Consider the following 16,452-nt stretch of genomic DNA (forward strand, 5'->3'; position numbering starts at 1 on the left):
TCCTTTCCTTTGTCACCTTCTTCATGTTCCTCACCTTCTTCACGTTCCTTTCTTTATCACCTTGCTCACGTTCCTTTCCTTTATCTGAGGATGGATATTGGGAACGGGTTCTTTTCGGGTATCATTAAAAAATGATTCAATCTATCGACCTCAATAACCTTTTTGCTTACAGAGTGGGTATACGCCCAACCGTTGGTTCAATAAAGTAAATATGCGAGCATATACGGCCAACCACAACCGACTAATGGGCGTGCTTGTAAGTTCACTTCCGGTTTCAACGGGGGGAAAAAGGGCGGATATTTTCTCGCCGGCTGCGGCAGGGTTTGCAGCCCGCAGAGGAGCTGTGATCTAAAGCGGTTCTGTTTGGCTCATCACACCCACGGAACTGTGTCAAACTAACACCATCTTACAGGCAACAAGCAGCATTTTGTTCATAAAAACTGTTTCGTCGTCGTTAACAGGCTTCCATTCAAAATACTTGTGACGTTTGTCTGCTTTCATCCATTGTGGTGTTTTTTTCGCAGTAATTAAAGACAGTGCAGTTAAATGTGTCAAACATACGCCACTTTTCATGCCCCAATAGATCCTTAAAAAAGTGTTGTAAAAACACGTAGCTTAGATGCACAAAACGTGTCAATTACACGATCATGGTTGGGTGAATAAGGTAAGACATTATATTTATCTGCCCAACGGTTGGGCGAATAGTCTTTGAATTTTGCTTAACGATTCCCTTATCAGTCCTTCAGAACGGGCGTTGTTTTTGGTGGTGTTTGTCAGGAAAATGATAATTTCTCTACATAGATTACAGACCCTGTGGTGGGTCTGTAATCAACCGTTTCTGCAGCGCGGCTTTGCTTTGAACCTTGAACCAATGAAGCAGTGCTTTGATCTGCTGCTTTGTTGGTTTTTTGTTTTATTTCTCTTTATCTTAATTTTTCCCCGCTAAAACCCTAAAGAGCATACGAGGTCTGTCAATAAAGTATAGGTCCTTTTTATTTTTTTCAAAACTATATGGATTTCATTCATATGTTTTTACGTCAGACATGCTTGAACCCTCGTGCGCATGCGTGAGTTTTTCCACGCCTGTCGGTGACGTCATTCGCCTGTGAGCACTCCTTGTGGGAGGAGTCGTCCAGCCCCTCATCGGAATTCCTTTGTCTGAGAAGTTGCTGAGAGACTGGCGCTTTGTTTGATCAAAATTTTTTCTAAACCTGTGAGACACATCAAAGTGGACACGGTTCGAAAAATTAAGCTGGTTTTCGGTGAAAATTTTAACGGCTGTTGAGAGATTTTGAGGTGATTCTGTCGCTTTAAGGACTTCCCACGGTGCGAGACGTCGCGCAGCGCTCTCAGGTGCCGTCGTCAGCCTGTTTCAAGCTGAAAACCTCCACATTTCAGGCTCTGTTGATCCAGGACGTCGTGAGAGAACAGAGAAGTTTCAGAAGAAGTCGGTTTCAGCATTTTATCCGGATATTCCACTGTTAAAGGAGATTTTTTTAATGAAAGACGTGCGGACGGATTGCAGCGTCGGCTCACAGCCGCTGCGAGGCTCCGCCACAGGAAAAACACCTCTGTTGGAAGCCTTAAGGACAAGTTGGAACATGTCCTGCTGTTAAACAATTTCTCATATACTCACTCCACTGAAAGCCATCAAAAGCCGCCTGGATTTTACAAATGGTTATCAACACGGAGGTGTTTTTCCTGTGCCGCCGCACCGCGCCGGCTGCGTCCCGACGTGCGGACCCGTCCGCATGTCTTTCATTAAAAAAGTCTCCTTTAACAGTGGAATATCCGGATAAAATGCTGAAACCGACTTCTTCTGAAACTTCTCTGTTCTCTCACGACGTCCTGGATCAACAGAGCCTGAAATGTGGAGGTTTTCAGCTTGAAACAGGCTGACAACGGCGCCTGAGAGCGCTGCGCGACGTCTCGCACCGTGGGAAGTCCTTAAAGCGTCAGTATCACCTCAAAATCTCTCATCAGCCGTTAAAATTTTCACCGAAAACCAGCTTAATTTTTCGAACCGTGTCCACTTCGATGTGTCTCACAGGTTTAGAAAAAATTTTGATCAAACAAAGCGCCAGTCTCTCAGCAACTTCTCAGACAAAGGAATTCTGACGAGGGGCTGGACGACTCCTCCCACAAGGAATGCTCACAGGCGAATGACGTCACCGACAGGCGTGGAAAAACTCACGCATGCACACGAGGGTTCAAGCATGTCTGACGTAAAAACATATGAATGAAATCCATATAGTTTTTGAAAAAAATAAAAAGGACCTATACTTTATTGACACCCCTCGTATGTCTGTGAGTAATATTTACCTTTTTTATGTTAAACCAACCTGTTATGGTCTTCTGAAACAGTTGATAGATGTGTTTTATAACTTAAAAACGAGACCGATGCTAACGCATTAGTATGTCTATGGCGTTTTCAATAGAGGTGGGTGGATCGATCCTAATATCGATACCAACTCTGGTATTGATATTGAATGATTCTTGTGTACAAGGTCGATACTCAAGCTTTTTTCTCTCCCGCACGCACTGACTGCTGCGCACGCAGATTCATCAAAGTCTACTCTCTGTCTGTAAGAGCAGCGCTGCGCTGTATCACACAACACGGAGCAGCGCACCCTTGTATTGTGGTTTGTCAGCCATCTACCTCAGGAGATTTTGTTTTAACTTGTGTTGAGTGATATTTTTTTAAATAAAATTGTTGATTGTGATAATAAAGTATTTTGTTGTCACGTACAATGTTTGGCGAAATTCTATCCAAGGTCTTTTGGATCCACTGGATCTATGAAGCTTAAATATGAAAAAGTATCGGTATCAATATCAGCGATACTGGGCCTGTATTTACTTGGTAATGGATCAATACCAAAATTTCCAGTATTGCCAACCTCTAGTTTTCAATGTTAAAGTTGGCATTAAGCTGTTCGCATCTCAGCACATTTGTGTGCATTTGTTTTCTGTATAATTAATGGCTCAGCGTTTGTTGTCGTAAAAGAGTCAAATGTATTACAAATTGTAATATTTTTTAAATTTATTTTTATGTATTATAATAATAGCAACAATAATAGTAATAATTAATAACACTACAATACAATTTTAGAGAAAGAGACAAAAAGAACCTGATAAAACAAAACACAACAGAAAAGATAAAACCAATTAACAATGAACATAAATAAATACATAAATAAATAACTATTTCGTTTGAACAACAGTGACTCTTACACCTCCACTTCATCCCTGTTTTATTTAAGTTTAATGACAATTTGTTTCGGTCAAACCATATTTTCAATGTGTTAATTTCTTCAGTGATTTCCTCGAGCACTATCTGCCAAGCTAGAAAACTGCTGCATCCTAGTAAGAGCAGAATACTACTAGAATTAATTTGAATAAGGAAAGCTGTTTTTTTTCTGACCTAAATGGATGCTGCACTCACTGCAGTTTATTGTCTGGAATAGTCCCAGATTGCATTTCAGAGCTTCTAGAATTCAGACATTTTCGTGCAGGTGGTGTTTGGGGGTAATTTTGGGTTTCAGCTTTTTTTGTTTTTCACCACTTTCATCCCTGAATATGTCAATCGTGAGTCACTTTCTTGAGGATTAAAGTCACTAACTGGGACTCCTGTCTTGTTGCGAGAAAGAAACAAGAATCGTCCGCCGTTCTGTTCACAGCTCCAAATGCTGTGCGGCTCTCTGCCGAGTCAAGTTAGAACGATAGAGTCCAGTTGGAATTAATAACTTCAAAGCGAAACGCTGTTTAAATCAAATTACATCTCTTTCCAAACGTTGTAACACAAACAAACTGCAATCGATCAAAACGTTTTTTCCTCCCAAAACGAGACGTCCTGCGCTGACGTGCAGCAGCCGGCTGAGCTCAGCTCAGAAATACGGAGAGACATTCATGCCAAAATGTCTGACAGGAAATGCTTTTGACAAAAACTACAGATTTTGTTTATTTTTATTTATGTCCAGAGATCAAGGATACAGTAACCAATTTAAAATGTTGTGTTGACATAGAAAACCTGTAAAGCCTACTTTTAGTACACAGAAAATTCACAAGAGGTATCGATAAGGGAATCGATAAGGAATCGGATTGATAAGCGAAATCGATAATGGCATCGATATCGATAAAATCTTATCAATACCCATCCCTAGTTATCACCTTCCTCACGTTCCTTTCCTTTATCCTGATGTCATGTGAGGCCGGACAGATCTAGGTTGGTTCTGGAAAGTGGTGACCTCCTGAAAACCAGGCAATGACTAACTTAGCAACCATGAGCAAGGTCACGAGTGTGACAGTTAGCAACGTACCGTAGATATGCTTGAGCAGTTTCCATAATCGATCACTTAACTGATCTTAATTGGTTATTTAAAATACTGATAATCTTTGTAAATTGTTTAAGTAAAAACAAATGTAGCAATACTGTCGTGCTTAGCTTGGTGAGCTAGCTAATGCCTTCCCTCTGCTATGTTGAACAATTTTTAAAATGCGGTTTGCTGGCGACAAAAACAAACAAATAAACAAACACGCTGTTTGTGTTTTGCAGGTTTGGAGGTCAGGACTGTTCTGACTGGCAGAGCACCAAAGACAGCGGACACGGCGAGAGCGAGGCCGGGGACGTGGACTGGGAACCAGGAAGAGACTCACCTGTTGACCTGCAGCTGGAGGAGGGACTTAACCACCTGCTGAGTAACACAGGTACGCACAGACAAACCTCCGCATAAGGTCATTAGGTCACATCAAGAAAATCTACAACAATGAAGTCTGGTTCTGTGGTCCTGGAACTCCTTCAGAGTTGTCTTAGATGTCTTGGTGGCTTCCCTCACTGATCTCCTTTGTGGATGTTCTCTCAGTTTCTGAGAACACCCTGCTGCAGTCAGAGTTAGTGGTTTGTTGGATCCAGTACTGGTGGGTTTGGTGGTCCAGGCTAAAGTTCCACTGGGAATCTTTGCATCACGACCCGTTGGCTTGACCCCAGGTCTTTAGATGTTTTTGGAGATTTTATCGTTGAATGCATGTTGTTGAGCTGAGAATTCACAGCCATCTGTAAGTGGGTCGTGACACAGCGTGCACCATGTGTGCCTTAAACAGCTTCTTCCTGGTATTGTGGCGGCGCCCTCCGGGGGAGTGGAGGGGGTTTACCTCCGGGTGAAGGCAGAACACTGAACTAGCAGAGACAGAAAAACAAATTAGAGGCTGCGTTTATACGCATTGATTGAACAATAACCAATTACTCAATTAACTTAATGAGATTGAAAAAAAAAATCCGTACATTTTTCTGTTTGACAATTTGTCATTTATTTAAAAAAATGAAACGGAACAATTTCATCAAATTAAATGTTTTGTTTTTTAAAACTTTATCAAACACAACAAATCAATTTAATTCAGCACAAACACAAAATACACAAGTTAACAACAAAACACAATCACAGCCCGTCCTCCTGCCGGTGACCTTTGATACCATGTAAAATAACCAACCCTCCTCCTGCCAGTGACCTTTGACACCTCAGAAATAACCAACTCGTCCTCCTGTCGGTGACCTTTGACACCTCAGAAATAACCAACTCATCCTCCTGCCGTGACCTTTGATACCACATGAATTAACCAACCCACCTCCTGCCGGTGACCTTTGACACCTCAAAAATAACCAACTCGTCCTCCTGCCGGTGACCTTTGACACCACGTAAAATAACCAGCCCGTCCTCCTGCCAGTGACCTTTGACACCTCAGAAATAACCAACCCTTCCTCCTGCCGGTGACCTTTGACACCTCAGAAATAACCAACCCTTCCTCCTGCCGGTGACCTTTGACACCTCATAAAATAACCAACCCCTCCTCCTGCCGGTGACCTTTGACACCTCAGAAATAACCAACCCCTCTTCGTGCTGGTGACCTTTGACATTTTGTAAAATAACCAACCCCTCCTCCTGCCGGTGACCTTTGACACCTCAGAAATAACCAACCCCTCTTCGTGCTGGTGACCTTTGACATTTTGTAAAATAACCAACCCCTCCTCCTGCCGGTGACCTTTGATACCTCAGAAATAACCAACCCCTCTTCGTGCTGGTGACCTTTGACATTTTGTAAAATAACCAACCCCTCCTCCTGCCGGTGTCCTTTGACACTTTGTAAAATAACCAACTGGTTCACCTGCCGCTGGCCTTTGACATCTCAGAAATAACCAAAGACTTACCTTAATGTAGTTGTTTTATGAGCCATCTGTTGTCCATCTTTCGTCTGTCTATCTGTCCTTCGTCTTCCATTTTTTTCAATCGGGTTGTTTAGTGGTTTTGGAGCGTATCCCAGCATGCAGCAGGTGGAGACATTATTCAGATTATAAAATGTTGTTCCAGTAAAAGATGAGTACAGTGGACAGTGGGACACTGATGTGGACATGCTTCTGTCTTCATTTCTGACTCTTGGCTAATGAAACTGAAGCAGCAGAGAACGAGTAAGAAAGTCTGTCTTCCTGCAGACACACAGGACGTCATCCCGAAGTCGAGATGAATCTCGTCCTGCTGTCTCGAGATGCTTCAGAGAACTTCATCTGCTTCTACGCGCCAAAATTCCACAACTTCCACGTGACGTCATTAAACGCCTGATCGCCATCATCACATTTGTGTTTGTTCATTTGTCCAGAAACCGCCAATAAGACTGTAAACACAGACATCGCTAACAGCTAGCAGTGCTAACTGTTTCACCATCCCGCTGAAATCGCCAACCCGAGACACACGCTCACAAAATCTGATAAACTTTCACAGATATCTCCTAGATACATCCATCCATCCATCCATCCATTTTCTTCCGCTTTATCCAGAGTCGGGTCACGGGGGCAGCAGCTCAAGGAAAGCCGCCCAGACCTCCCGATCCACACACACCTCCCCCAGCTCCTCCGGGGGAACCCCAAGGCGTTCCCAAGCCAGCCAAGAGATGTAATCCTTCCAGCATGTCCTGGGTCTTCCCCAGGGCCTCCTCCCAATGAGACGTGCCCGGAACACCTCTCCAGCGAGGCGTCCAGGGGGCATCCGGAAAAGATGCCCGAGCCACCTCAACTGACTCCTTTCGACGTGGAGGAGCAGCGGCTCAACTCCGAGCTCCTCCCGAGTGACTGCCACCTTATGGTGGTGGGGGAGTTTGCGTACCCGGATGATCCTAGGAGCTATGTTGTTGGGGGCTTTGTGCTCCCTGTAGGGTCTCCCAAGGCAAACAGGTCCTAGGTGACAGGTCAGACTAAGGGCAGCTCAGAACCTCCATGACCAGTGAAAGATCAAGGACCGAGACGTCGCCCGGTATGGTGGAGCCGGGGTCCCACCCTGGAGCCAGGCCTGGGGTTGGGGCTCGCGCGCGAGCGCCTGGTGGTCGGGCCTTAGCCCATGGGGCCCAGCCGGGCTCAGCCCGAAGGAGCAACGTGGGCCCGCCCTCCTGTGGGTTCACCACCTGCAGAGGGGGCCATGGGGGTCGGGTGCAGAGAGGATTGGGTGGCGGTCGAGGGCGGGTGGCCCGGCGGCCCGGTCCATGCTCACAGCCCCTGGCTGTTGGGATGTGGAATGTCCTAGATACATGTAAAAATAAATTATAGATGTCAGGCACCACCAAGAACGGGACCGGGAAAACAAACAAACAAACCAACAAACAAACAGACAAACAAACCAACCAATCAACAAACAAATCAACAAAAAACACAAACCAACCAACCATCAAACAAACAAGCAAACCAAGACCTAGGGGAGGTGATGGTCTCGTGGTTAAGCGTTGGGCTTGAGACCAGAGGATCCTCAGTTCAAATCCCAGCCTGACCGGAAAATCACTAAGGCCCCTTGGGCAAGGTCCTTAATCCCCTAGTTGCTCCTGGTGTGTAGTGAGTACCTAGTATGTATGGAGTTAAATGTGAGGCATTAGTGTGTAAAGTGCTTTGAGCGTCTGATGCAGAGGAAAAAGTGCTATATAAATGCAGTCCATTTACCATTTAACCAACCAACAAACCAAACAAACCAACCAACAAACAAACTGACCGACAAACAAACTGACAAACAGACTTACAAACAAACCAACAACCAACAAACAAACCAACCAACCAACAAACAAACCAACCAATCAACAAACTGACAAACAGACTTACAAACAAACTAACCAACCAACAAACAAACAAACCGACAAACCACCAAATCAACAAACAAACTGACAAACAAACCAACATAATGAGAACTGAGAATTCAGTGAGGACTTTCTGAGACATGGGAACAAACTGATACAGAAGGGCATTTGTCAAATGCCGGGCAGATTTCTGTAAATTTGAAGAGTTCCAAGGGGGGGGGGGGAATCAAACTTCAGTTTGAGGAGAAATGGAGGCGTAAACAGGAAGAACATGACACAAACAGGACACAAAGTCAAACGTCAACTTGTTGTCAAGCAGTGAATGAATGAATGAAGTGAGACATGTGGCGGTGTCCAGGAAGCCGCGGATGGCAGGAAGTGCCTGTTGACAGCAGCCAGATAAAACCAATGTGTTGCTTCCTTCCTATTTCCTGCCTCGTCCTCATCTTGTAGACAGACTGACAACAAGACTTTACAACAAGACATCTGACTTGTGTCCTCGTGAGGCTTCACGCACTCAGATGGACACATTTGGAAAAAAATCAACTTCAAGTAGTGACTGTGATTCCTCGTCAGGAAGTTCATCTGCTGGAACAACTCCATATGCAGACCAAAAACATTTGTCCAGTATAGGTGCCGAGGCCCACTGGTGCAGGCGCTGAAACCCCAGATTCTGTAGCCTCAAGTGAATGAGAGTCCACAGCTCCCCCTGGAGGTGATGTCGGTCCAACGTAGGTTACTTCTGCAGCCGAGGCCGATGTTCTGTCGGGATGAGCTCCCTGTAGGGTAAATCGGCAGTTACCTGTGTTGAATGCACACCTCACCCTTCACGTTGAGCTCCCCCACTGAAGAAAACCACGCAAGTTTTTCTTTGCATAAAAATACAGTAATAAGTGTCTTTTCAATTTAAAAGAGTAAAGACTTGAATGTACATGCTGTCTTTAAAGCAGAATGTTGTCATTAGATAACAGGGAGCTCATCTCCACAGGGAGATGTGTTGCCCGGTAAAGTGGTAATTTTCATTTCCATTTAATTAAATTGATTTATTTCATTTTTATAGCTCCATATCACACCAAAGTTGCCTCAAGGTGCTTCACACAAGTAAGGTCTAACCTTACTAACCCCCAGAGTAAGAACACAGGCAACAGTGGTAAGAAAAAAAAAAAAAACTCCCTCTGAGGAAGAAACATCAAGCAGACCAGACTCAAAAAGGTGACCCTCTGCTTGGACCATGTTACAGACACAAATGACAATACGAAAAATAGGAAATTTGAGGAAATTCTGGGAGTCCATGCTGGTGCACAGATGGGAGGCCTGCAGAAACAGACACCACCCCCATCTCTGGATGGAGCCACATCTCAAACAGAGAGAAAAAACAGAATCAGGCATCAGAAGACAACAAATACAGTATAATTTGTCAGCATTAAGCAACAAGAAAAACAGAAGAAATACTAAGGTGATCGCTGGCCACTAGCCCTAAGGTTCACTAAAAGACCCAGAATTTCGATAAAGTTGAGGCCACGGCCTGCTCCATTTACTAATAAAATGAATTAAAAGAGTAAAAAGCATAGTAACATACTATGCCAGTATGATAGCCATATGAAAGGGAAAATAAGTGCGTCTTAAGTCTGGACTTGAAAGTCTCTACAGAATCTGACTGTTTTATTGATGCAGGAAGATCATTCCACAGAACAGGAGCACGATAAGAGAAAGCTCTATGATCCACAGACTTTTTATTCAACCTAGGGACACTACGTAGTCCTGCAGCCTGAGAATGCAAAGCCCGGGCCGCTACGTAGGGTTTAATTAGGTCAGCTAAGTAGGGAGGTGCCAGTCCGTCAACAATCTTATAGGCTAGTAGCAGAACCTTAAAAACTGATCTCACAGGGACAGGAAGCCAGTGAAGAGATGCCAAAATGGGTGTAATGTGGTCAAACTTTCTGCTTCCTGTCAAAAGTCTGACAGCAGCATTTTGAACAAGTTGGAGACCCCTAATGCTGCCATAGACAGCCATAGACAGGATGGGACGAATCTTCGCTATATTTCTCAGGTCGAAGAAAGCACTCCTTGTAATATCTATAATGTGGAGGTCAAAGGACAACGTAGGATCAAAAAATACCCCAAGCTTCCTCACTTTGTCAGTGTGATGTAGGACACATGAGCCTAGGCTAGGCGTGAGCTGGTCAAACTGATGTCGGTGTCTCACTGGACCAAGACCCATCATTTCAGTCTTATCAGAGTTTAAAAGTAGGAAGTTACTAGACATTCAGCTTCTCACTGATGCAAGGCAATCTTCTAAGGATTTTATGTGGTTGAGATTACCAGCAGTTATCGGCATGTATAAGTGAGTATCATCAGCATAGTAGTGAAAGGTAATCCGAAAACACCGCAATATGTGCCCAAGGGGTGCTATAAAGGGAAAAAAAGCAGGGAGCCTAAGACGGACCCCTGTAGAACCCCAAATTTCATGTCACTAAGGTTAGAGGTAGTGTTATTGTACAAAACACAGTGAGAATGACTAGTCGGGTATGATGTCACCACGCAAAAGCACTCCCAGTAATCCCAACATGATTCTCCAGCCTAACGAGTAGAATATGATAATCCACGGTATCAAATGCAGCACTAAGATCTAACAGCATGAGAACAGTAGAGGCGTCTGAATCCATTGCAAGCAGAAGATCATTCACCACTTTAGTGAGAGCCGTCTCTGTGGAATGATATTTTAAAGTCTGGGTAGAGAGAGATGCACATGCGTGTGCATGTGCAGTTGTGCGGTGGAGTTTATTTCAACGGGTAGTTCATCTCGTCAGGACACCAGGACGTTTACAGCTGGTGGACTGACTGTCTTGTCCAAAGAAACAGACAGCGTAAGCGGGATGTGAACCCAGGTCTACATGTTGCAGACCAGCTCCTCATCTCCTCAGCTACCTGCTCTACAATTCACCCCGCCAGTGTCAGCGATCCTCCTCATCTGAGTCTCACAATGTAACTGTTCACGTGTCATTGAAATCCTGGATCTTTGTCTTGATCCAGGACATTCTCAAACCCAGACACACACATTCCTCAGTCAGCTCCTCAAAGATCACAACCTGTGAAGTCAGTCAACCTTTCCTCACGGAGAAAGAAGCCTAAACCATTGTTTTCTACAACCTAACACTGAACAGGACATGATCCAGAACGTATCCCTGAGAAACACCATTATTGACCAAAAAAAAAAAAAAAAAAAAAAAAATCAGAGACTCCACCCCTGCACATTACACACCGTAGTATATGGCCTCAGGTTCTATCTGTTGTCTACTTCAGATTTTACATTTCCATTTTGTTCTATATTTGGAGTTTGTCCACATACTCAACATCATGTTTCTTTCCACAGTTGCTAGCTTGTTAGCTGGGCAGAGCAAAGTGAGGAACACATGAGGTGTTCAGGAAGTAGATGAACTTCCTCAGTTTCAAGCGCAGCTATTCATGAGTTCTAATAATTTGTCCAATATCCACAAACCATCCAGCAGGGGGCAGACACGTCTGTGGGATTTTACATAGAGGAAACAAAGTTGCTCTTCTGACTGATGTGATGCATCAAAGTTCACCATAATCTACAGAGTTTGTCTCCATAATGTGGTGTTTTATTTTGGAGAGAGAAAAGATGGAACAATTTATTTATTTATTTATGGAGATATTGGTGGTTGGGATGAACTCGTTAACTCACTGACTCACTCACACTAATTCCTGTGGAGGAGGTCTCACAAACTGAATACTGCGGGTGGAGGTAAGTCCGACAGATGTGGTCTCACATTCTAGGGGCAGTTCGACCTTTTATACCTTTTATACCTCACTGAGCGACACTTTTATGTTTTAGTTTCACTGATCAAATGTTTTCTTTTTGCAGATGACGTCTTCTCGGACGGTGGTGACCCCGCCTGGATGGCCAGACTCTCTCTCCCACTCGCAGGCAATTACCATGACAATGTTTTTGTCCCTAATGGACCTCCGTCCACTGACAGCGAGCTCCTCCCCCGGGATGGCTTAGACTCCTCCTCCTTCTCCACCTTTGGTTTGTGTTTTGTTCTGTAAACTGTGGTGATGGACAGGGAGGCGGGTTAATGTGGTGGGAGGGGTCTAATCTGTGATGTTTGTAAACAAGCACAGTGTGACTCCACCTCTTTTACTTCCTCTCAGGTAAGGCGCTGGATAAGGACAGCCCACTGGGCGGGGCTCTGCTGTCTGAGGTCAGCACGCTTTTTGAGATGCTGATGACGCAGAAGGCCGACACCCATCCCGGCCCGCGGCCCGATGTCCTGTACAGACTGTCTGCCGCGTACCGTCGCTCACTGGGCCTCGAGGGCGCCAACAGCACTGCAGGCAACGCACCGAGGAACACTGGGAAAACCGACCAGAAATTGTGTTTGGCTCCGCCCACAGGGTTTTATCAATAAGTCATAGCCAGTCACAGAACACAAACTGTTTGTTTTGTTTTTTTGGGGGGGGGTTTCTGGGTCCTTATATGATGAAACTCAATAATTTTACGACAGAATCGTTTGAATGTGTAAATAACAAATGAACCAACGAATGAATCTACAAACAAAAGTATGAATGAACCTATGAACGAATGAACCTATGAACAATCCAATGAATGAACAAACGGACCTACAAACTCACGAACCTATAAACGAATTAACCTACGAATGAACAAACAATCCTACAAATGAACATATGCATGAATAAATGAACATACAAACAAACCTACGAACGAGCCCTACAAACGAACAAACCAATGAACGAATGAACAAACGAACCTACAAATGAACCTAAGAATGAACAAACGATCCTACAAATGAACCTATGCATGAATAAACGTACAAACAAACCTACGATCTCACAAACCTTCGAATGGACAAACCTATGAAGGAACGAACCTACGAACAAACAAACCTATGAATGAATGATCCTATGACTGAATGAACCTACAAATGAACAAACGAACCTTCGAATGAACCTATGAACGAGCAAACTTATGAATGAATGAACAAACCTACGAACAAATGGACATACGAATGAACCTTTGAATGAACCTTCAAGAAATAACTTTCTCCAACCTCCAAGAAATTATAGTTTTGGCCGATGGAGATGCAAAACTGCCTGAATTTGTGTTAATGTGTGCGTGCGTGTAAGTCCTTTACATTTAGAGCGGTATGTGGATCAAACAGCTCCCCCTAGTGTCTAAAACCACCCACTGAAGAATAGATTATTTTTAATAAAATCAGATCAGTTTGAAAGAAACAGTTTCGTCATTAAAAAATGTGATTAAATTTAATTCATTCAATTTCCATACATGGAAAAAGTCCAATATATAAATATAAAACTTGAGATAAATAAAGATTAATTTAAAAACTGGATGGAAAGTAAAAAGTGTGATTTAAACATTTTAAGAAATGTTGATATTTTAATATGTAAAGTAATTAAATACTTAATAATAATAGGTCTGGCTCTGGAAGCATGAGCTGGTGCAGCGAATCTCTGTGTCCACCAAGAACCAGCCTGGGTCCTGGATGGCAACCACTCGGACAGACAACAGATCCATCCCCACTTCTCCAAAGTAACCATGACCTGCTGCAGCCAGGTGAAACGGGGTGTGTCCTTGGTCAGGTGAAACGTGAGCATGTCCTTGTCCTTCTCCAGTCTCTGAGGTCCTCCACACTGAGACACCTGTGTCCTGGATCATGTCCAGAGAAACTCCCCGCATGGACTAAAAGTGGTGTCTGATGTTCCCTCACAGTGTCAGTGATCTTCCTCATCTGAGTCTCACAAAGTCATTCCAGCAGGACCCAAAAATCCTCCACAGAGTCCTGGGGCCAAAGACATCCAATCCTGACCTTAGGACACTGGTTAGAGTCCAAGTCTGACAACCAGACAGGAAGCCAGGACGTACCAGGACCCTGAAGACTTGGACCTATGTTCTCCTGAAAAGGTATCAGCATCACTGAACACCTCTGACCTTTGACCTCATGACTCCATAAGATCTTTTAGATCTCAAAGGCCGAGGACCCAGAGACATGAACACGAATGTCTCCAAGTTCATCACTTTCACCACAAACAGAGACACTTCTGATGGATGAGTCCAGGAAGACACTGAAAACCCAGATCTTAGTCTGGATCCAGAACAAATTCACACACACAGATTATCTGTTATTTCCATGACGATCATAGTGTCATCCAAACGGTCTGTGAACATTTTCTCACAATAATCAACTTTATTTTTTCTTGTTCCAATTTTTGGGAAGTTACAGGAAAATAATCTGTCAATTCGAAAAACAAAATGTTCCCACAAGAGTTAAGTAAAGGTTCACGTGCTAAGTAATTATTATTTTGTGCTTGAAGTGAATCATAAGATCCTGTCAGTTTTTTCTTTGCGTATAATACACGCCTCGACCACTAGAGGGCAGCAAAGGTCTGCAAATGAACAGCAGCTTGTGCTCACACCGCTGATCAATAATCACTTCTGTAAAACAAAAGTGACGTATTAATACAGAGCGATCAAACCACCAGTAAATCAAACCTTAATGACGTGACGTCATATGTTTTTAGCCGTTATCTCGGCAACAGCAAGTTTTTGGGGTTCTGCATTAAAAAAAAAAACACCTGAACACGACAGGAAACAAGCAAACAAACAAGAATATAATTCATGATAACATTACCTTTATCTCTGATTAATGTTATTTACTCATTTTAACGTTTTCTCTTTGAGTGTTTTATGGCGAGTAAATTTTTAAATTGCTCTTTTTGATCATTTGAAAACGTAACATTGTATCGAAGCAGCTGTATGCAACATGACACTATCTAACTAACTAATGAACTGTTTATTTTGTAATTGTTAGTAAATCTCATCAGTCACGTTCATCAGGACTTCCTCCCAGATACGAAGAGTTTACACAGTCCTCCACTAGGGGGCAGTATAAGATGATATTGCTTAGTGTGCCTAGATAGAGAGAGTGGCGTCAAAGGAAAACATGGCGCCATTTTGGGTCCAACTGCTGAACTACTGAATGAACCTTTTAACATTTTTAAAAAATAATTTAACCACATACAGCAACACCTCCAGGTACAGGTGCTATCAAAATAAATATAAAAATAGTTAAACTATTAAATTTGCATAAATTTACAATTTATGATGATTTATTTAATTAATTTAAAGCCTGATTTATGCAGCTGCAGCTCTGTAACTCCGTGTCATGCAACAACGTGCGTGACAGTTTTAAAGTTCTCTGTCTCTGGATTATACTTATACATACTTATACTGGACTAAGTCACAGGTGCATGTTAGCATACTCTGTGATCCACATCCTGTTCGTGACGCCAGATTGAAGCAGCAGGACCTTCGTGGCCGGGACGACGGTGGGGGATCGAACCCACGTGGCTCGCACCAAAAGACCGTTCCTCTACCAGGTCAGCCAAAGGGGAACTCGTCTTTTCAATTGGTACCCGGGACTTTCATCCCGCTACAATATGATGGCAGACGAAGGACTGAAAGCAGAAATGTGTCAAATCACAGCCTTTTATTTTGTGTCTGATTTAACAGGTGCACGTCAGGCTGCGGGTCCAAGTCTGAACATGGTGTGAAAAAATAAATGGTCAGACTTTTAATCACAGAAATGACTCCGGTCCCTCTTTCCTGAAATCAGCGAGTGTCAGAGCTGAACTTGAATTTGTACCTCTGTTACTGTGCACGTCCAGACTGCTCTGGGTTTTTAATGGAAATACATTACGATCTGACGTGACATTTTATCTGATGTGAGCGAAAATCCTTTATACATAATCCGTTATATACAGTGTTAATTACATGGAAAATCACACAAAAAAATTTGGGGCTTTTTTGTTCGGTGACTGTGAATATCTGATTTATATGATGACGGTTTAGGTGAGTTTTACTGTACATGGGACTGAACAATAAATTTGCCTCTCAAAGCTTTGGCAGCTTTGTCGGCTTCCATCCCACACGGCTGACTTTATTTTCCCAAATGTTTCTTCTGTTCGGATCTGACGGGAATCTGTACATCTCGAAGCCCTTGTTGTGTCTATTTGTGCCTCCAAATGCACAACAATCTGGCATTTTCAGCAAATAAATAAATAAAATATCTGGATTTACATGCAGACACTTTAACAGTGTGACCGTTTTTTCTTTGGACTTGTCATGTCGCCACTCTCTCAATTAAAGCACTCTAGGTCTGGGGTGGGGGGTTATGGCTATGGTTAGGAGAAGAGGGAGGGTTATAAATAGTAATATAAAAAAACTGTCATGAAAATTATGCACATAAAAAAGCTACAAAATGTCAAACTTCAGTTTACTATTTTATGAAT

General features: G+C 43.3%; 1 protein-coding gene across 2 annotated transcripts in view; it reads left to right on the forward strand.

The window, feature by feature from the left end:
* Positions 1-13,709, forward strand: part of pcdh12 (protocadherin 12) — a 31,466-nt gene extending 17,757 nt beyond the window's left edge. For both annotated transcript variants that reach the window (XM_034182278.1, XM_034182279.1), the window contains exons 4-6: positions 4,553-4,704; positions 11,987-12,151; positions 12,277-13,709. In XM_034182278.1, coding sequence (XP_034038169.1) covers positions 4,553-4,704; positions 11,987-12,151; positions 12,277-12,533 — 574 coding nt within the window. In that variant the 3' untranslated portion in view covers positions 12,534-13,709. The remainder of the gene's footprint in view (positions 1-4,552; positions 4,705-11,986; positions 12,152-12,276) is intronic.
* The last annotated feature ends 2,743 nt before the right edge of the window (positions 13,710-16,452 follow it).

This window comes from Thalassophryne amazonica, chromosome 11, assembly GCF_902500255.1.
Source record: "Thalassophryne amazonica chromosome 11, fThaAma1.1, whole genome shotgun sequence".
Classification (NCBI taxonomy): Eukaryota; Metazoa; Chordata; class Actinopteri; order Batrachoidiformes; family Batrachoididae; genus Thalassophryne; species Thalassophryne amazonica.